Raw genomic sequence first — 21,679 nt, forward strand, 5'->3', positions numbered from 1 at the left:
AGGGATTTTAGTCTAACAATCACAAAAAATCCTGGAATATGTACTATAGGCACGCAGGGATCTGTTTATACTACACTATGTGCCAGCATCAATGCCAATATTGAAAGCCTGGTTAGTGTTGTGGACACGGGCCAAGTACAAAATTGACATCGGCTGGCCCTCTGCAGACTCAGGGCCAAACAACTGCAGAAAGTATGGAATATATAAGAGATCGAGGAAACAAGCAACTGCAGCAGGCTGAGCCAGTCCCCCTCTCTCTCACACACACACACACACACACACACACACACACACACACACACACACACACACACACACACACACACACACACACACACACACACACACACACACACACACACACACACACACACACACACACTTTTCCACATTCCTTTAAGGAAAGAGGAACCATATTATTTTATTTATTATTAAAATGACTTCACAAAATACATTTTCATTCCAATAAACCTGAAGTTGTTTATTAAAGCATTTCATATGGGATTCACACACACACACACACACACACACTCACACACACACTCACACACACACACACATAGACACACACACACACACACACACACACGGCAGACTCAAGGGCTTCGCTGTAGGAGTCAATTAAAGGAGCTCCCCATTGTAATTACACTATGTTAGATATAGTGGCCCACTGGGATGTGAGCGTTTGTGTGTTGGCCCCTCCTCCTCCTGTCATCTCCCCCTCCCTCCCTGTTACTCCTCATCTCTACCTGGGGCTGTGTGCAGGAGGGGCTCATTAAAACCTAAAGCCTCCTTTGGTCTCTCTAACTAAGAGGTGAAATACACAGATCTTTGTTTTGCTGGGATCCTTTTAAGTGTGCTGGAACATTAAATTAATGAACGCAGAACAGAAGAAAACAAATCAGTGAAGTAGACTCGTTTTAGTGGACCGAGCACACACGGGAGTTCATCTGATAATTAATTCTGTTTACCATTTGTGGTCTGAAACAGGAAGAAGGAAAAAGCAGTTCAAACCCTCCATCTGTCCCGTTCTCCATGTGTCTCTTCTGTTCCCCTTTTATATCCTGATTCTCTTGGGTCAGAAAATCTGCTGACGTGACTGAACCTGCTCAGCCAGATTCAATCAATAAAAACACTATCTCACAGCAACACATACAGTAACACACGTTCAGAGAAATACACACTTTATGATTAAGCTTTGTACCAGTGAAGACATTGTAATTGCTATAGTTAAAGGGCTGTAGTGGCAGGTGCCCTCAACGCTCTTCTTGAACAGTTTTGATGTTAACACTGCATGGCAAAGCTCGCAATTATTTAATAAGTAACCAACACTGGCTTAGAACTGCACTGTGACATGTTTACGGTCTTGAACCATCTTATGCTGGAGATATACTCGCTTTTTAACCTCGCGTTCGCGTACACAACCGGCTGCGTCATGAACTTAATTGTTCACGCACTTCTCTATGCACTACATGTGTTACTGGAGGAGACCTCTAGAGGGCACACCAGACAACTCAGGCTGTTGTAAACAACTGACATGGAGACTCTCGAGGAGGTTACTTTTGTGTGTTCAGTGTACAGAACACACTGTCGTCACCATCCCCGCTCTGTTTCTCAAACATGTTCCTCCCTGCATGGACGTAACGGTTCCCCCCTAAATGGGACTTATCTGTTGCAGCTGTTTTGACAGGCATGTTTGCTGCTGTGCAGTGGCGATGACAAATCGTACAAATGTGGATATTGCAGACTTATCAGCTTGTCGTCAGTACTTTCTGCCATTGTTGACCCTGACAGATCCCCTCTGCCTCTACACTGCCCCTACTATTCATGTGCGTACAGTTACTGAGGACGTGCACAACACTATTTCACTAGCTCACGCTCATTTAGCACTGCATTTATAGCTTTTAGATCAAATAAGCTCATGAATGTTTATTTTCACTGGAGGCTTATTGTGTTATAACAAATGTGTTCTAATGTACTGGTTTGTAATAGTTGACATTCTTCTTGTTTCTGACAGGAAAAAATTTTCTGCTCCATTTATTCATTAATTATTCGTTCAATACAATTATATACTAATTATAGTGTGTACTAAAGACTTCAGCACAACCTGAAATAAAGAGTGATGATTAACAGTCACTCTATATCACCATGGTAACACTAGCCAACAGCCAATGGGAGATGAGCCAAGTAGAGATGTGTGGATGTAAGTGTGTGCGTGTGCGTGTGTGTGTTTGGAGACCACATGATTGACCTTCATCTTGTGAGTTCTGTGCAATGTGGAAGCAAACAAACGCACACACTTACACACTCCTCATACTGTAAAGTCATATACAGAGGTTACAATACGTAACAGTCAAAATGACTCAAAGCTGCATCAGAAAAAACATGAAAAATGCTCAGAATAAAAATGTTTTATGGTTCTCTATCCATCAGACTTCCATGAGAGCTAAAACATGACACTATTAATATAAAATAACTAAGCACTGCTCATATTTTAAGCTAACTGTATCCGGCTCATTATTTCACCAATATAATTAATGATTATATTCAAGTCAGTTATACTCAACAACTACAGCTCCCATGAGTCTGTGACACAAGTGAGCTGTGGAAACCTCATGAGAGCCAGGAGCTCCTGAACAATGAAACATAATTACATCTCTGCTGAAACAAGTTCAAAAATAGTTTGAAATCTGCTACCAGGTACAGTGATAGGAACTCATTAGTGTAGGATTTTAATAAAATATAACATCTTTAACTTTTTATTAGAGAGGAGAGGAGAGGAGAGGAGAGGAGAGGAGAGAGGAGAGGAGAGAGGTGGGGAGAGGAGAGGGGTGGGGAGGTGAGGAGATAGTGAGGATAGTGAACAATGAGGATGACAAATTGTCTGACAATACAGAAAACAGCTAACATGCACAGATTTCACTGTGAGTCTGCAGAGCCAAGGATTTCAATTATTATATATAAAGAATCTAAATATGAACTATGAAATTCCTGTAGAAATAGCACTCTGTGTCTGTAGGCTACATATGACGCTGCAGTCAGCGGCTGGTTAGCTTAGCATAAAGACCGGAAACAGGGGGAAACCTTTAGCCGTAACATCCACCTTCAAGTTCATTTGTTTACATGTCATCAGGATGCAATAATTTCTACAGTGTTGTTGTCACTGAGTCCCTGCTCTCTACCAAGAGACAGTCAAGCACACAGATGTGAAGTAAATGACATAAAGCGTTACAGTTACCTTTTGAGGTGCTTCCTATTTTGTAATTTTCCTATCGACAGTCATGATGCTAACCAGGCTAACTGGCAGTAGCTTTGTATTTAATGCACAGACATGAGAGAGGTTATCTTTTTCTCATTTCACTCTCTTTACAGCATATTTTCCAAAAATATCAAAAATGTTAGCAAAATATACTTTTGGTACGTTTTGTTTTGAATGGGACAAAGTAAACACCAGAGGTCACACAATACAGCTTGTATGTAGTCAGTAATAGTTTTGTGTTAAAAGCTTCCCAATAGACGAAAGGGAGCCTTAGAGGAAAGCACCAACAGAGCATGAAGTGAGGATCACCTTAAGCCCATATCCAACTCACTTCTCCTCGTCCTTGGAGGAAATAAAATCGACCATTGTCTGATAAAAACTCTCTACGAGTGCACATTCATCTCATTATTATGTGGCAAAGCTCATAATCAACATACATAAAGTTAAGGGAGGAAAAACTTCCAATCTTTCTGTCACTTTGACATTTATGTGTAAAACTTATTTGAATCTGTTGGAGGTCGAGGAGTTTTCTAATGACGTGAGCATCTTTAAATCATCCACTACTGCCAATTAGCTGAGACTCTTGACAAGGAAGAGGAGGAGGATACCTGCATGATGGATCTGACGTGAGGAATGATCTCACCATCTGTGAGGCAGAGACAGTAAACTGATTATCCCAGCAACAGAGATGAGGATATACAACCTGCACCAACATCTGTAATGAACTTTCACTGAGTACAACTCATCCACCTTGAACTTTTTTGACTCGGGACAGTTTACACAAGCACAAACATCTCTGTGACGTAAGGGGGACACACACACAAGCAGAAGGGATAGTGGGTGGGTGCTAACACCCTATGTAAGACCTGCATCCTCTGCTCAGAGGATAAATATCAGAGCTCCAGCACTAGTCTTGGATCTTTCCTTTTGACACTCTCTTTCTTCTTCTCTCTCTTGAGCTATCAGGCAGAAGTCAAGGGAATGCCTACCAGAACAGAAAACTAGTAAGGGGTTCCTTCACCGGAAATCATTTTAGCACGGAAATACTTATAGCACCTCTTTGAAGGAAAGGCTGCGTTAGCGGAAATTATGTAGGCACACGTGCTGAAATCTTTGAATAAAGAAAATTAACTGATTAACTTCTCTTCATTTCTCTGAGTGGTAAATAAACTCTTTAACGACTGATACTCTCCCTGGTGAGCATATGACCCTCCCAGCATTCTCCCTTAACAGTTGAGGTTGTTTATGAGTGACAGTGAAGCTGCACACAATAAAGAGGCAGGACCTGAGATATCTGGTTAAAATAAATATTACACATCAGGCCCAGGTGGGTAGCGCCCCAGTGACTCTCTCTCAGAATCAATAGTTATAAAATGTACTGATAAAAAGAGAAAAGGTCACTTAGCAAGTGTTATTTGCTCTCTTTTTGTCAGCGGCCCCTCACTTTTAAGTTATTACATGTTTTGCTTTATAAAAGCATCACTTTAAAAATGTAGTTGTCCCTATTGTTAAATTAAGTTTCGTTTGTATATGTGTGACATTGATCATTCTCTCCATTGACCAGAACTTAAGGTGGTAGACTGTATGTTACAAATGTATAGTCACTCTTCTTCTGTTAGAGTGACGTTTGCTTCCCTCCCATTTTCCTAGAAAAATAAAATATAGACTTTAACAAATATAATCTAATATAACTTATCACTTATGGGCCTCTATACATGTGTGTTGGTGAGTGTGTGTGCAGACCCTTGTGAGGCCCTTCCCTCTGCATCTATTCTGTTGTTTTGCTTTGCACAGGACGTTTTCAGGAGGGGCGCTGTTGTGGTTCCCGTAGAGGTGAGTGTGGGAGTGGTTCGGATAAGCAACTGGGCCCCATTCAGACTGGCCAACATGGCGAAAGAGAGATGCAGAGTTCTTTCTGTTTGACAGGTAGGTGCCTCAAACCGGGTAGGACAAGCTAATCGGCGGATAGCATGCTAGCGCAAAGGTAACTGGATGTTGTCAGTGTTAGCTCGGCAGGGTGGGCATGTTCTCGGACAAGAGAGAGAGAGTGAGCATCTGGTGACGAAGAGCCCAGGAGGAGGGGCCCAGTTTGAATGTGTTGTTGACAAAATGCAAGGAAAAATCCTAGTTATTATACCTTTAAGCTGTAAATATCAGTAGAAATCAGTAGAAATGTTGTTTATCAGGAGATTCTGGAGGCTCCATGCCTTGACTAGCTGAGATTAACTACATGATGCGACACCTTTCCAGATCCATTTTTAAACTAACAACTCAACAGCTGTGCATGTTTCTCCAGTTTAAGATTTTCACATCCTTTGAACCAGATATTAAAGGGACTGTTAATTAATTTCAGCGTATTCATTAAAATTAGACAAATACTTCCACATCTGTTTAATAGAACAGGTGCATAGGAGAGGAAAAAATCCACCAAAAATGCAATTAAACTCCCGCACGCTGTCTAACTTGCAGGAAATACACTTATTTTCATCAGGTAAAAAAAGCCTGAGACCGTAGACAGTATGCAGGAGTTTACTTGCAGTTTTTAAGAAACTAAAAACTATAAATAAACTGTGGAATAGATGATTTAGATGAGTGAGTAAAGTTTTGAATATTATCTTAAAAACCAACCGTCCTAACAGTCATTGTTTGTCGACATTTTGCAAAGACTCAAACAGTTACTCAGTAATTGGACCCAAATGATTACTTTGGCACGACTTTCAACAGCAGCTCTCATCTTTGTATTCGTCCCTGTGTACAGGAAGCAGGCAAATACAACAATAAACAGACTGAAGTGCGTGTGCATCCACATGCACACAGTCCTATTTGTGTTCCTGATGAGCTGCTGATGTTAAACAAGAGGAAGCTCAGCATGAAAGCCCATTAAAAAAAAAGGCTACAGAATGCATCTGCGCTCTCGTGTGTGCAGCCACTGCAGGACAATGATTCACTGTACATAAAACACAAGCAGACGCGCGTTTACTGCTGGTCTCTGACTCTAAAAATAATCCTCCTCATTATGAGCTGCAGCAAATGGCCTTTTGTGGTGTCCAAGTTTTGTATGCTCATTCACACTTACACAAAGATGGCAAAAACACAAATGTCACAGGCACACAGAGGTAAGTTGAAAGTCAGCGAGGTGTGTCTCACTGTCCCTGAGCAGAGCTGACGGTTTGATGCTCGGCTGTGGAGAAGAAGATGAGAGACGGATGAGAGGGAGGACGAGCGAATGAACCCGGAGGAAGCTCATTTATATTCAGGATGGAAATCAAAGGATTGATGGTTAAGCATTCTTCAGCTGGATACTTTCCAGCTTAAAAGTCTTTGATTCACAAGAACGCATTCATGGAAGTTTTACGTAACTCGTTAACGACCCGCAGGGAACGACAGGAGGAGAGGAGAGAGGAAGGGAGGGCGGATGAGTGCGTACTTGAACCTGTGATGACACCTTTTACTCTTTGAGGCGATGACACTGACAGCCACAGCTAACACTGAAACTTTACATTTCCAGCACGTTTAATGAGCGAAAAACACTGATTTATAATCAGCTGCTTTTGTGTTCAGCACCTCTGACGCTGATTCCTGTAGTGTGATCTCTTTCCCTCATTCAGGAATGACATAATTGCCATTCTCATTTGTAGGAGATGATAGAACTTGATATCTCAGATTGAGCTAATATGAACAGATACCTTAAGCTATTAAGTGTCTGCTAAGCACAGTAATTGCTAACTTTGCTCCTACATAGCATGCAAACACACTGATAAAAACACTATTATTATTGTATATGTATACTGTATATGACATATTCAGGCCCATCTTTTCAGTTTAAAGATGCAACTTATATCTTCATGTATTAGAAACAAATAAAGTTTCCTTACTTGCTTTATGGCACATAAACAGGAAATGGCACCGTCCTTTCAGAAGTTTGCTACTGACCCTGCTATTAGCATAAACAGCAAGAGCATCATTACATAAGAATGAAACATAAGAGACCAAATGCTATCACTAAACAAAAGTGCCACCTGCAAACTACAAGCTATAAAAACCTGGGAACATAAAGCATTTTATCAAACCAGTGAGAGTCAGTCTAGATATCGTGAGCTCAAAAATTCCCTGGATGACCTTCTCACTAAACGGCTACAAAGGGAGCTATAAGCTAAGGCCAGATGTCATTCACAAGATCCAGTTGAAAATTGACCGTTGTGCCTGGGAACCATCCAGCTCACCTGTCAACAATATTTTGTGTTGTACAGAGGACGACACTTACTGAGTTACTGAGCACAAAACGGTCAAATGGACAGATGCCAAAAAAAGGGTTTCTGAGATGATTCACTTAGAGCTGTGCAGATTTGACACGTGTTTCGGGTTAAGAACAGACTACAGAAAGATCCTAGTTTGAATAAAACAATATATTTATGCCCTAATAAGGATAAACGCTCAGTGAAGAAACCCCTGCCCTTGTTCCCTTATCCCAATATTTATAATTAACCTAACCTACCACTGCAACACAAGCAGCATTACCAACAGCAGACCGAGGCTCCGTTCATGCAAGCTCCAGGTATGCACTACTACCTACCCTACCACATGGCTTCTACTGGCCCCCACATTGCAGTTATACATAAGACAAAATAAGAGATAGAAGGATAGAGAGAGGTGTGTTGGAAAGAAGACGGGGAAGGCAGAGCCAGGGTGAGGTGCCCTGTCTGGAGCTAGCACTCACTCCCGCCGGGTTACGCTGTACCTCCCCCTACTACCCCATTTTCACGGGGGAAGAGAGGAGAGAAGAGAGAGCAAACTTGTAATACTAGTAATCATTGTATCATATAAGCATACAGGAAACAATCAAGTGGCTGTCTCCGGTGTGCCAAAAACTGCACTTCCTCTAAGGTCCACTGTCAACTAGCTCATTCGCCAGCAAATAAATGAGAAACGGGCACAGAAGGTTTGGCTCTGACAAGTTGTTTGCTGACCCTCACTCCTCCTCCAGTGCCCCCCTCCTCATCCAAATATGCTCACTTCTGGCTTCAGAAAACCAACATAGCTGCAGCCAGTATGCCAAACACGAGCCTTCAAAAACGGCAGTGGACAAACCATTTGGTGACATAACGGTGGTTACATCCTTTATTTATACAGTGTATGTAGAAAATAAGCAATCTCGTGTGCATATAAAGGAACAGCGGCATCAGATGCATCCAGTTATAGGGTCCATTACAAGAAAATAAAAGACATCTGCGAGCCGAGCCTCCCTCATTTACAGTAACAGTGGTATAAGGGTGGATAGATAGTGGGTATAATATAACAAATCTACAGAATGAAAAAACATTAGGACCCGATAATTTAGCAAACACAAGAACATAAGCTGTGAAAAAGAACAAATAAGAGCTGCTATCAGTGGCAGGCCGGCCATCTGGAGTACCTGCACTTTTCCCAGAGGGCCGTTCAACTGTTAGAAAAGATTAGAAAATGTCCCGGGCTGTTTGATTTCACATTAGTCTAGCCAGCCGGCTCCAGACAGGTGTGTGTGTGTGTTTGTGTGTGTGTGTGTGTAGCAGAGATATAAATGCATTAAATCTCATGAGCCCATCTCTGCACCTCGTCTCCAGATTTACTGTTCGCCTGCTGGAAATACTACAATTACAGTTCAGCACGCTGTATAAGAAACGAGATAATGGAATCTGTTTATTAGAATATGTACAAATCCATAACCACAGCTTCATTTTAAATGTTCTCATGCTGATAAATGTCTGTTAATGTTTGCATCTCTGTCCCTGTATGTGTCCCAGCAGTGATCAGCTGGTTCTATATCACATGGACTGTTTAATGCCTTTATATCTGGATTTGGGCTTTATTAAGATTTAAGATAAAATAATTAAATCATTCACCATGTTCTTTATTATTTATGTGTGCTGTGTGTGAGGACTGATAACAGGAGCATGACAACAGGAGCTGATAACCTAAAGGGTGGCGTAATGATAAACTGCTAATGTGGCAGGTGAATCTCTGCTGACATCAGACACAGGATTATTGTAAATGCTGAAACATTCCACACTGGAGATCCATGTATTGCTGTGACTTTTTGGGGCAGAAATTATATTAATGTAGCTCAATATCTTTATTGAACAGCATTGAAAAACCTCAATACTCCCTCGAGGAGCTACGCTCGGCTGTTGTCTGCGCATGTGTGATACCCGACTGTAAGGTGAAATAAATGTTCAGTGTCCGTGTTAGTTGTTCAAAAGAATCAATATATTCTTTGCCTATAGCATTGTTGTTTACACGCGGGTAGCTTATAAAACGTAGATTTTAAAGCCTCACTATGATTGTTTTGCTTTTCTCTGTAATATAGAAGTTTTAACAATGTTATTTATAACTTTGTTTTTCAGCTCTGGAACCCTCAAAAATATAAATTTAGACATATAAATAAATGTCATAAACTCGCAATGATTAGTCTTCTTTAGTCTGGGGCAGCCCTACAATTAAAATAGTGTCCTGTTTCATAAGTGAAGGCAGAAGTCACCGTCTGTATCTAATATATGGTCATAGTAGATCTATGATAATCCTACTATTGCTACAGGAGCCATGTTTAACCTGTTATTGCAAAGCAGAGCAGTTTCAGAGCCTTGTTAAGGGTCCAGCAAAGGTTCATGATCCCAGGTGTGACTACATGTGCTGACCATTTAACCCCAACAGTGATCCCAGGTCATAGTAGCACTGTGAAGACGGGATTTGTGGGAATTGGGGGGGATTAGTGAGATAAATCTCACTTTCTGGACTATCCCACTGGAGGACATTCAGGAAATTAGACAAACACCAACACTCTGGTTTGTTATCAGCCTCCGTCCCTGTTTGCATCCCTGTGAAGCACCAAAGAGCAGTAATTACTGTACTGTTGGAGCGACAGCGGGGAGAGAGAGAGCGCGAGGGAGGATAAAGGAGACGGGAGAGATAGTGGCTGTCGCAGCTGGAGCCAAAAGCTGTTCATTAAGCCGACCCCACCCCCAACTTTCACACATACACACGCAATGTAACACGCATTAGAACATACTAACACACATGTATGCATGCCTATCTCCTGCAACATACTGCTGCTCAAATCACTTTGCAGAATTAAATGCAACATCCAGATTTGTATTTCAAGATTATGCTAATTTTCAGCACAATCTCTTCTTGATTTCCCTGTGCTTACCCGCCTCACTTTTATTACCTCTTTCCCTCCCTTCCCTCCACGCCTCCTCTTTCCTCCCTCCTCATTTTATCACTCTCTCTATCAACATCTCTCGGTCTTGTCTCTTTACCCTCCTGTCATTCATCCTCAACCATTTCCATCTCTTTCAACACCTTCCTCACCCACTCCTTTCCTTTCCTCCAGTTATCTCCTACCCTTCTTTCCTCTTCCCTTCCTCCTCCTCTCCTCGTCCTCCCGTGAGCCCACACGCATGCGGCCAATCTAAGTCAATTAAACAAATGGTTTTTATTCTCTCGTTCTATTATACTGTCTGTGACTGCATTCATGATGGACTTAAAGTCATTACACTAAGCTGCGTATATGTGTGTGTATGTGTGTGTGCGCGCGTGTATTTCACAAAGCTTAAGCTAATTAGGAAGCGCCCATGGCTCTGCCAGCTACTATGGCAGACCGGGGAAATGTGGGAGAGATAAGGCTCAACATACAAAAACACACACAAAAGGATTATTGTAATGGCTTCACACACACCACACACATGGAACATGCTACTGCAGCACGCCAAAACACGCATCGATTTTTGTCGTTTGTTCTCTCTGTAATCTTTCAAACATGTGAAACGTTGCTCCGTAGTTTCCTCCCGCCCTCTTTCCTCGACCTCTTCCTTCATACGTTAGCTTGTTTATTCTGAAAAAAAGTCAGATATATTTCTATATTTTCTCCCACGTAAAAGTTTGGAGTGTGATAACTTTTCCATTTGTTAAGGTACGCTGCTAGCTTGACGGCTTCTGCATCCCATTTAGCTGCTCAACAGATGGTCAATAAATATCAAGCAAAGCCACGAGAATAAATTACTCCTACACACAAACAAGGAGTTACACTCCAACTTCAACAACACACATCTGCACACAAGTTATATTACGACAAACCTGACACACACACACAAAATTATAACAAGCAAAAAATGAGGCACACACTCATCTCTGCTCGTGTAATTGAAGCCGAAACAGTTTTCAGCAGGGTGTAAGTTATTGGCTTCATACTCACACATGACATTAGGTAGGTGTGTGTGGTGTGTGTGTGTGCAGACTGTGATAAATCTTCTCCATACATAGGTAATAAACAATACAACACTCCTCTCCACAGAGAGCCGCCGTGCTACCAGTATGGACAGATTAGTGTGTGTGTCTGTGTATGTTTCCCAAGAGGCCCAGTTACAGCCTCATACACACACAGAGCCATAAATACACCTACTACAACCCCTTTATCAGGCAGACTATGTTCTCCTGTCCCCATCCTTCATCCACTTCTTTTTCTTCATTCTTCCTCTCTCACTTTTTTTAATTGAATCCCACATTTCTCCAAGCTTTCCGACTGTACACCTTCAGCTTTTATTCATCCACTAACGCTCTATGTCTTTTTATGTTAGCTTTATAGGACTCTCTCTCTTCTCTTAGCATGTCCTGATGCATATCCAGTCATTACTTCCACATTCATCCCCATATTTCACTCTCCAGGTTAATTGTCTGCCTGCAAAAGACCCGAAAAAATGAATGGATTTTGGTTAGTGTGCAGAGAACTATTCGTACTCCTGAATGAGGAGCCAGTAATCTGCATTCTTCCCGCCTTACTTATCAGGAATGTAAGAAAAACACAACAGTTTGCTTCCAAGAAGACAAGCTTCCATTGATAAACGTTTGTACAGGACAACTTTGGGAACAAATTCAGGCTCTGAAAAACACAAAGACCACCTTTTATCTGAGATAAGACTCAACTATTGTGCAGATTCATGGAGGGAGTGAAAACATTTCATTATTGTAAACTTGGTGAAGGCACACACAGATAGCTCTGAAACAATCACAACGAGCACCTTGTTCTGCATGTAGAGTGGATGATGTTGTGTAGCTCTTGCGGTCGGTTGCTGCGGAGCAAATCATTTCTTATCGTGTCAGCTTGTAGAGGAAACCATCCACTCGATTCTGTGCACCGAGTATGCAAAAGTGTTCAGGAGCTTTGTACAGTACAGATTGTATGGATTGTATGAAGGTAGTAATTTGCATTACATCAGACAGGCCACATACAGTAGATCTAGATTTAAACGGACCTGGTCTGGGAAAGAGGTCAGTAGGTCAGAGTATTTTAACCCTTATCCCATTAAGTATTGTCAACACCATATTATAATGCCATAAGTATCTCCCCTGGGTCAGAGCCAATGTGCACCCTGACAGGATGGTCCCTTTCCTTCCATAAAGCTGTCAGAGAGGTTCCTCCCACAGCGACAGCTTGTGAAGGTCGATGGGTGCTTGTAGTGTGCCGTACTCTGCTCTCAGCAGGAAGGAAATGCAAAATTGCTCCAGCCTCCACAGTTCAACCCATGAGATGGGAGCTTCTATCAAGTGTTAATTTTTTTGTTACGAACATGTTCACAAAAAATGTTTGTCAAGAACCTTTTTCAATGACGAAGACGAGACGTTGACGATAAAAATAGCTCGTTGATAATAAAAACTCTGACAACACATCTGTTTAGTTTTCATTAACGAGACGAGACAGGACTAAAATGTGAGTGGCGGGCTGTCGCACATTTCAAATCCATGATATTTTGCTGTGCGTCTAATCCGTCTGTCAAAATACAAGCAAGTTATTCTTGAGAGAAAACCTTTTGACTAAAAGTAATGACTAAAATGTTTTCAGTTGTCATGAACTAAAACTAGACTAAAACTATAAAGAGACTAAATCCAAGATTAAATCAAGCATAGCTGCCAAAATGAGCTGCTCCATCTGTCCAGACACCTTGAGTTTTGAATAGGATAGATTTAGCTCCTCTCCTTTCTTCCTCAATGCAGCAAACTTCATCTGGGATCATTGTTGATTTCTCTCTAAGTTGGACTTTGACCACTGCTGGAAATGCGAAGGTACTCGGTCTTGTCCTCTGATGCAAGAGTTTACAGTGATGTCTTCTGTCTTGATAAACTTTCACAGTCCACTTCCACCCAGATCTTTTCTTATGCCAGCTTCCCCGACCCGTGGATCTCTGCTGTAGGAGTGCAGAGATGCAGACTCTCCCTGACATACAAAGAATGAATTTTATGAAACGCTATATCACCATTCTGTATTTAATGCTTCAAAGCTTGAGACTTTTTTTATGGTGTTTCAAAAGGTCCTATGATTCAAGAGTTTAAAATTGGACTGCTGGCATTGGCCTTTCACAAAGCCGGGCCTGTGAGGTGTCCTTCAAGTGCTATATATAACTCTCATCTAAAGGCTGCAGTAAAAGAGCCGGGGCCTCAGAGCTAACCAGAAGAAGAAATGTCAGGGAAGTAGAAAAGTGAGTCAGGCAGCAGAGGGTGAATGAACGAGGCTGAGAGAGAGAAGAAACAGAGGGGCAGGTTTGGAGCAGATTGAGGTGTGTGTGAGTGAGTGTGTAAGAGTGTGTTTAATGTGGTAACATGTCTGCCATGTAAATTTAATTTTTGACTTTATACTATTAACAAACACTTTGATTCACTTTACTTACTTGTAGTTGTGCTTTGGGTCTAGATTCACACACACTCACAGACTTGTAGTGCGCACACACACAGATACATAAGGACAAAAACACATGGCCTTATGTAAGGAAAGACCCATAGTCAAACAAGGAAAACAAATATGTACTGTTTAAAGGTACAATTATGTAATTGTACACAAAAACATGCTAGCTTTGGCACACACACAAACACACACACACACACACACACACACACACACGGTCCAGAGAAGGGAAGCTGCTTGAGGGAAGCAATAAAATGTGCCTTGGCTGGATCTCATCTGTCACTGCTTATTGCACCGCAGCAGTCTGACCACCACACACACACACATACAATTATAGTCCAAAGCAACAGACAATGGACCTGAACCCTACTGCAGTCTATCTGCATCACATAGCTGCACAGTGCTGCACACACATACAAACACACTCTCTGTCTCTCTCTCTCACACACACACCCTCCCTGCTGCTTCTCTTGGGTATATTAAGAGCAGTAATGATGCTGCTGTATGACTTCATTGTGTGTGTCATTGTGCATGCATATATGTGTTTGTGCAACAGTATTAGAGCAGCTATTAGCATAAAGAATAGCTTTATAGCACAAAACACTCCCCCACTGTAACGAACTAGACTCTCTGTACACACACACACACACACCTACAGTCACAGTAATGAGGTATTTTGTTATTTTGCTAAGCACACTGGTACACAATGATAAACTCCTCATTTGTTATATACTTGAGCCATTAAAACAGAGCATAAGGGGAGGAGGAGAGAGGAAAGAGGAGAGGGGGGCTGCATCATGAGTAGAGGCAAATAATGAGAGAGGAGAGAGAGGGAAGGACAGACAGACGGAGGGACAGACAGAGAGAGGAGATACATGGAGAGTTAAAGCAGACCAGAGAGAAACAGACACAGAGAAGACAGCAGAGAGGATGGAGACAGAGAAAGTGAAATGAAGGACTTCCCCACTTCTTTACACTGACTATACAGGATGCTGTCGCATGCAATCACAGTGCCCCCTATTGGCAGCCTGTAAAACACCACTCTGTCTCACAGGTTGAACTTCTCTTTTTGTTGAGCTGTAATTCTGTTTTGGCTGTGTAAACTGATAAGTAGGGGTGGAGTGATTTAAGTTTTGCATGGGTGGACTTCCACAGCCATGAGTGGCAGTTTAAAGACAAACCCTTTTAACCCTTTCCAATAAGTTTCTGCTCAATGAAGAAACCGGATGTTATTTAAGTCAAACAAGTAAACGGTCCAGATCTGAATTTAAGTGAATGTGTTTTTACGGGTGGATGAGGGCACCCGTATGATGTTACCTCATCCTTTTGGTAGATGGTAGCTCAGTCTGTAAGGAGTTGGATTGGAAACCGGAGGATGGCCGGTTAAAGTCCCGTTATGGAACAAGCAAGGGATTGGGGCTGGAAGCTGGAGAGGTGCCAGTTCATTTCCTGGGCACTGTTGAGGTGCCTTTGAGCAAGGCACTGAATCTCCATTAATGCATGCCTATGTGTGTGTAGCATGTTTGTACTAACATGTATAATTTAAAGAAGTGAGTAGTGCCTCTGATAAAGTGCTGATGTTAACCAGTGTTCACGAAGATAGTCTGAAATGAAAGCAACTCCTTCAGAACAAAAGGCTTAAATTATAAACACACACCCACCATACATGTAGAGGGCTTCAGTGAAATATAAGACTGTAATGGGTAACTTAGTAGATTTGTGGTTCTTAGTCAAGGTGTTCCAGCAGTCACATATTAAATGCTTCCACAAGCCAACTTATCCATGCTGTGACAGCCTCAGAGTTGGCCTTTCCACCTGGTGTGTCCTTCCTCTTTGCTTGCTGTGTTTTCCTTGTTTCAGGTAGTTGTAGGAGGAGCTGAGACCTTGTCATGGATGCAGTACACCTGAGCAGGTTGGGCTCAGGAGAGGCTATGAAGCAGACCTGCAAGATCGTCTCTTCCCTGGCCTGCAGACTGACTTCAGCACACACTTACCACCACTCACACAGACACTGCATACACACTGACTTGCTGACAAACGTATCACAATCTTAAGATTTATCTTTTTTCTTCATTAAAATCTTTTTATTTTGTGTGGTCTCCCTCTTTTGAGCCAGGTTGTACCTCGGCTAAAGCACAGCTAAATTCAGGCCCTCTGATTGTTAGAGCATTAACACAACATTAGATGGATGTGGCAAACATTGTCAAGAATAGGTACCCTAATACCATAACAAAAGAACAAACGTGGTGTGACCAGCGACAAAGAAGGAATCATCCAACACCTGACAGAGTGTGAGTGAGTGTTTTTGCTCTCCACCTTGTTTTTCCATAGCCTGTGAAGTATTATGGGGATACATCGGAGCATCTACACATCAGCTACACATAATGTAACTCCTCAGCATCCAAACCGTTCCTTCTCTATGCTCACACCAATAGAAATCTACAACATGAACCATTTAGATTAAATAGTAGACGGAGTGAAAGAGTGAGACGGGAAATGAAGGCGAGACAGTGACCTTTGGTGTGCCGCTGGTTTCCTCATGATTCCTATGAATCACCACGTCGCCCAGTCCCTCACACACGAGCGAAGAGACGCGGCGAGTCCAGCAGCAGTATATCACTGAAGTTATTCTAGCAGCAGCAGCTTTACAGCTTCAGTAATAGGATTATATGGTGTCTCGCCTCAGTGTGAAAACAGCACAATGTCTGTGTGAGGAGGAAGGATTTGCTCTACTGACCATAATAAGTTATGTGTTGTATGTGTGGGGTTGTTTTCACTTAAGAATGAGTGTGCTAGAGGCTACACATGAACACACACACATCAAAGGAAACATGTGAAGATGGTTTAACTCATATATACTTAAAGATCTCCCATCTTCTGTTCTCACACAGCGACAGCTAAACCACAGCAGACACGCTGTCACTCAGCTGCTCAATGATTTACATCACATTCCCTCCGCTCTTGTTTTAAAGGTATCACCCTGTTACTATTCGTGTTAACTGACAAGCTCATTCACAGCAAGCTGCTCGCACATAGCTGCAAACTTATGCCTCCAATTTGTGTTTACATTTCATGTCCTAACGCACTTCCTGCTCTCTTTGAAGCTCTCTCTCTCTCTCTCTGTTCCCCTCTCGTTTTTCTCTCACGCACTCTTCCTTCCTTTCTTCTTCACTTTAATCCACTCAGTGTTGTTCGCTCTCTTTATCTCCCTCACTTTGCAGCAGAATTCCCTTCGGAGTCTTGATCCTCATTCAATCAGCAGTTTTCCCAGCTTCACAATCCAATCCCACGCCCGCACACGCACACACACGCACACAAGCAGGAAAACAAGCATATCCATATCTCATCAAAGATATTACACTCTCTCTCTCGCTTACTTTCTAAATCCACATATTCCTTAATGTATTTATGCAAAGGCGTGTGTGTGTTTGTGAAATTAAATTCTATACTACATGTTCTGCATAGATTCTGCTGTCACATTAAAGAAAGGAAACAGCAGCACTCAGAGTCTTCAGCCACACCAGCTGTGAGGCTGTAATGATCGCTGTGAACCAGATGGTTCGTTTCAAAGTTGGTGCTTTATATTTGTTAGTCGTGTGGAAGTAAATGTAAAAACACTACATGCTGACATGGCAAACCTTATTTCCGTATGTTAAGCCCAAAATGTTTCCTGAGAATATTGTTATTTTACATAAACCAAAGTCTGGGGGATCATCGTGGTTAGAATTTCACTTTATGCTGTAAGAAAATCTAATTAGAACAAATACATTTCAACCTCATTGTGGCTTTAGAGGACAGGTCACCAAATTGAATAGGTGTCATCCAATGACTCTGTATAAAGATGGACGACGCGTCTCCATCTGCTCTCATTGTACGGAATTGAAGCCAAAATACCCTCAAGGCGGGCGCTGAGAGTTGCCAGAGTTATGCAGTAGAGATCAGCGGGCGGAGCCGCTGAAGCCACTTCCGCTAACCAAAACACACACTTAACTTACTGAAAAAACCCCCAGCAAAGATCCTGCACATTGTCGTATTTAACATCAGAACAGCTTCTCATGTTGGTCTGAGGCAGACGTTCACAGATATGTAAACTTTAGTGACTGTAGTGATTTTTTTTGGTTACGTTTTCTCTCGCCGCTCCTCCTCTACTCTGCTAATCCGGAACAGACTTGTCAACAGAGCTGTTTGAGAAACATTTATTTGGCGTGTATTTTGATTTTATAGTTTGACTCATGTCCCACCTGTTACCATGGAGGAGGCGGGCTTTATGACCTATACTGCAGCCAGTCAGCAGGGGGTGATGGAGAGGTTTTGGCTTCACTTTTAGGGAGCTGTCAAGTCGTCCATCTTGTTATACAGTCTGTGGTTTCATCCACGTCCTCTGGCAACACTGGATTTCTTTGCCAAATCTCATACTGATGCATCCAGTATATACTGAGGTATTTTAGTTTGGATGCTGTCCCTTGAACCGCCTCATTAGTGAGGGCAAAAACACATCTCAGCATTTTATGTGTTTAGTGTTAAAAATCATCTTGGAAAAACAAAACTAAACCTTGCCCTCAGGGTCAAATGCACGATTGCTTTGGATAATGGTAAATCACTGATGAAATAAGTAGATGATTTTGTGTTCTGAGGGTAGAAAGTCCATGTTGCGTCGTTATGGGTGAGTATTGCTCATTTGAGACTTTCATGTTTGTTTTATGGAAACACTCTTAGGTCATTAGCATAGCTGCTTCCAATTAATACCCAGACATTATCATAACATCATTGTAATGGGTCAAACAAAATACGCACGCACACACTTCTTGGAATTGAAACACCTCAGAGCCATGAAGCTAAAGAGGAGTCACACACGCTAACAGATAACAGAGGTAGAGCACCATCCAGACAAACACATCACATTCAATTCTAGTGAAGGCAGCTGGTGTGTTTTAAGAGAATTAGACCTGAGGTTGTTCTGGGAATACACACACACACACACACACACACACACAGAACCACATGAGGACCTAATCACAGGTGCTGGGAAGATCTGAGACATATGTTGGGGTCCATCCAAACGCAGCAGGGGATGCTAAAAGCAATAAACAGTTGCTTTTGTCTGTCTTTTTCTGCATGGGGAAGCTTGTTTGAGCGTGTGTGTGTGTGTGTGTGTGTGTGTGTGTGTGTGTGTGTGTGTGTGTGTGTGTGTGTGTGTGTGTGTGTGTGTGTGTGCATGAGTGTGCCAAGGTGCTAATGTGGATCTATACTATATACTAAAGCAAACATGCATATGTTTATGATGTCATGAAAGTAATTTGCGCACCTTTGCAATAAGGCTGAGGGGTTCTTGGCAGGAGGTGGGCAGTGCTGATGTCATTTCCTGTGCCAGGTGAGGTGCCTCCTGCAGCAGGTAGAGCTCTAACATGGACGCCAGCTGAGACAGACCTTGTTTCTTCTGCTCGGACATGGAGCTCAGGTCTGTAAGAAATGAGAGGGTTTACCTGAAAGGTTTTCATAATGTCTCGAGTTTAAGCTTTGACACTTTGAGACAGAAAATCACCAAAGTATATTAAACACACGCACACGCACACGCAGCAGAAACTTACGTGATTCATGCTCCTCCAAAGGGTAGAGCTCCTCACTTCTGCTCTTAGATGGATTTACCTGGAAGAAAAAGAAAGGGGGGTATTAGCATGTTATCAAAGTGCAGCAGAGTTATATTTCCCCACTGTTATGCTTTATTTGTGGCACTCCTTGAAGTATACTGTTGCTGTTGTTGGATTTAGTCCTTGAAAAATCGCTCAGGCACTAAGAAAAGCAGTTTGTTTTGTTGCTTGATGACGGTAGATTTTTTTAAACAATGCTTTTATTTTCAAGAGCAGCTGAGGTGCTTTTAATCTTTTAGTGAACGTAAACACACTGACATCCCAAAAAGTGTTGGTTTTAAAGGGTTTCTAAAGACAGCAGCAACGCACAGCGCTTCACAACTGACAAAAGAAGAGGTACAAATAGTCATGTTTCTTTCTGCTCTATTTTGGCTGTCTAACAGACAAACTTCAGAAACATACCAGGGCAAAGATGATCCTCGCAGCCAGGCGGACTGAGTCAGTTGGAGCTCTCGGTAGGAGGCTTCGCAGACATTTGCACTCTCTCTTATGGCCAGACCATGCTTGTTTCTGGAGGAGAAAGGCGTATTAACACATTGACAGACACACAAACAAAAGCCCTTTTTACATTGCGGTTCGTAATGAAGCTCTGCCACCACGCCGCCTTTGTCATATTACATTGGACCAAGCCGCGCTGGTGTAAAGCGCCCCAGTGAGTGTTTTTACACGGCGTTCTGGCTTTGCAGAAGCAAAACGTTTGCATGCTTCACATAGGCCCTGTTCACATTTGGTATTATCCATATGTCCTGGGTGATTCGATCACAAGTGGACAGCCCTAACCCTAACCCTAGACCATACACACACTAAGGCGCTGTTCCGCCCTGCCAGCTCCGCCATTTCCACTAGTAAATGCCAGCTCAGAGGTGGAACAACTTTACCACACCATTCCACCTCTTTGCGTTTTACATAGAAGACGAGGTGCAACAGAGGAGTAATAGTCCCGCCTTGAACTGGCAGTATAAACAGGGCTATACATAAACCCACACAAACCCACACAGTATGTGGTACCTGACAGGTGACGTTGCAGTAGCGGGCCATCTTGCACTGGGAACACCTCAACAAGGTCTCACATCTAGACAGAAGGAGAGAAAAAGATTAGTCAATTCTACAACAATTTAACCTGACCTTCTGCAAAGTAAAATCTGTCATCCTGCGTTACAGAAAACAAAATGATTCAAAGGCTGATTCACTTTTATCAAAGAGCTCTCAAGGCCGGAGGTGGAGAAATATTACAGCTCATGAAGTGATGAGTCAGCGAGCTGGAGTTGGACCAGTACTGTAGTTTTTTCTAAACATGCCGTCAGACATCATTTCTCTTACATCATGTTAGTGTGTGAATAAAAGTAAGCTGCTAAGTCGTCAAACATACTCTGCACATATCCTCAAGTATGCTTCATGTTCCGGCCATTTTCTTGACCTTTACACACACAACAACATTGCTGCATCCTTTCCTGTCAGCTTTATTAAGCCGTGTGCATCCACTATCTGGTTTTATCAGCCGACCCATCGTCTTCGAGATCGTCTAAGAGCTTTACATTTAGTCCACTCTCCTCACTGTCACATCCTGTTACTATCACAGCACTCGCATGTGTCTGAGCGCCTGTGTGTGTCCACTCTATGTGTTTACGCCCATCTTTGTGTGTACATGTTGTCGTGCATGCTTGGTCTGCTGTGTTTCTTGGAGTGACACTGCTGTCTTTTCCAGTTTGCCTGTCAGTGTGATAACAAGCCAGAGCACAGCAGAGTCAGTCTGCTTCACGCTGCCAATTACAGCCGGTAGAGAGGGCATGAGCATCACAACACACACACACAAGGCAGGATGTGAATCACAGGAACTCTGTCAGAGTGTGATTGTGTTTGTGCATTGGCTAATATGATCATTACAGGTTATAGACATAGATACAGTGCTCACAAAATATAATCTTTCAATATAAATCATCGAGTGATTGTCAAATCTTTATTTGGGTTTGTTAACTAAAAACAGAAGTGCACACAATAATGAAATAATGGCACAAATAAATGATAGCAAAGAGCAAACATTAGTTATGCATAAACACATGCGAA

At 42.3% G+C, this 21,679-nt stretch overlaps 1 protein-coding gene across 1 annotated transcript in view; it reads right to left on the bottom strand.

Annotated features, from left to right (window-relative positions):
• smyd3 (SET and MYND domain containing 3) overlaps positions 1–21,679 on the bottom strand; it is a 92,963-nt gene that overhangs the window by 49,137 nt on the left and 22,147 nt on the right. The window contains exons 2-5 of the mRNA XM_069660966.1: positions 20,624–20,687; positions 20,018–20,125; positions 19,556–19,613; positions 19,273–19,427 (exon numbers count right to left, since the gene is read on the bottom strand). Coding sequence (XP_069517067.1) covers positions 19,273–19,427; positions 19,556–19,613; positions 20,018–20,125; positions 20,624–20,687 — 385 coding nt within the window. The remainder of the gene's footprint in view (positions 1–19,272; positions 19,428–19,555; positions 19,614–20,017; positions 20,126–20,623; positions 20,688–21,679) is intronic.

Source organism: Semicossyphus pulcher, unplaced genomic scaffold (genome assembly GCF_022749685.1).
Source record: "Semicossyphus pulcher isolate SPU_LCO1_2020_fin unplaced genomic scaffold, fSemPul1.0.p SCAF_1, whole genome shotgun sequence".
Taxonomy (NCBI): domain Eukaryota; kingdom Metazoa; phylum Chordata; class Actinopteri; order Labriformes; family Labridae; genus Semicossyphus; species Semicossyphus pulcher.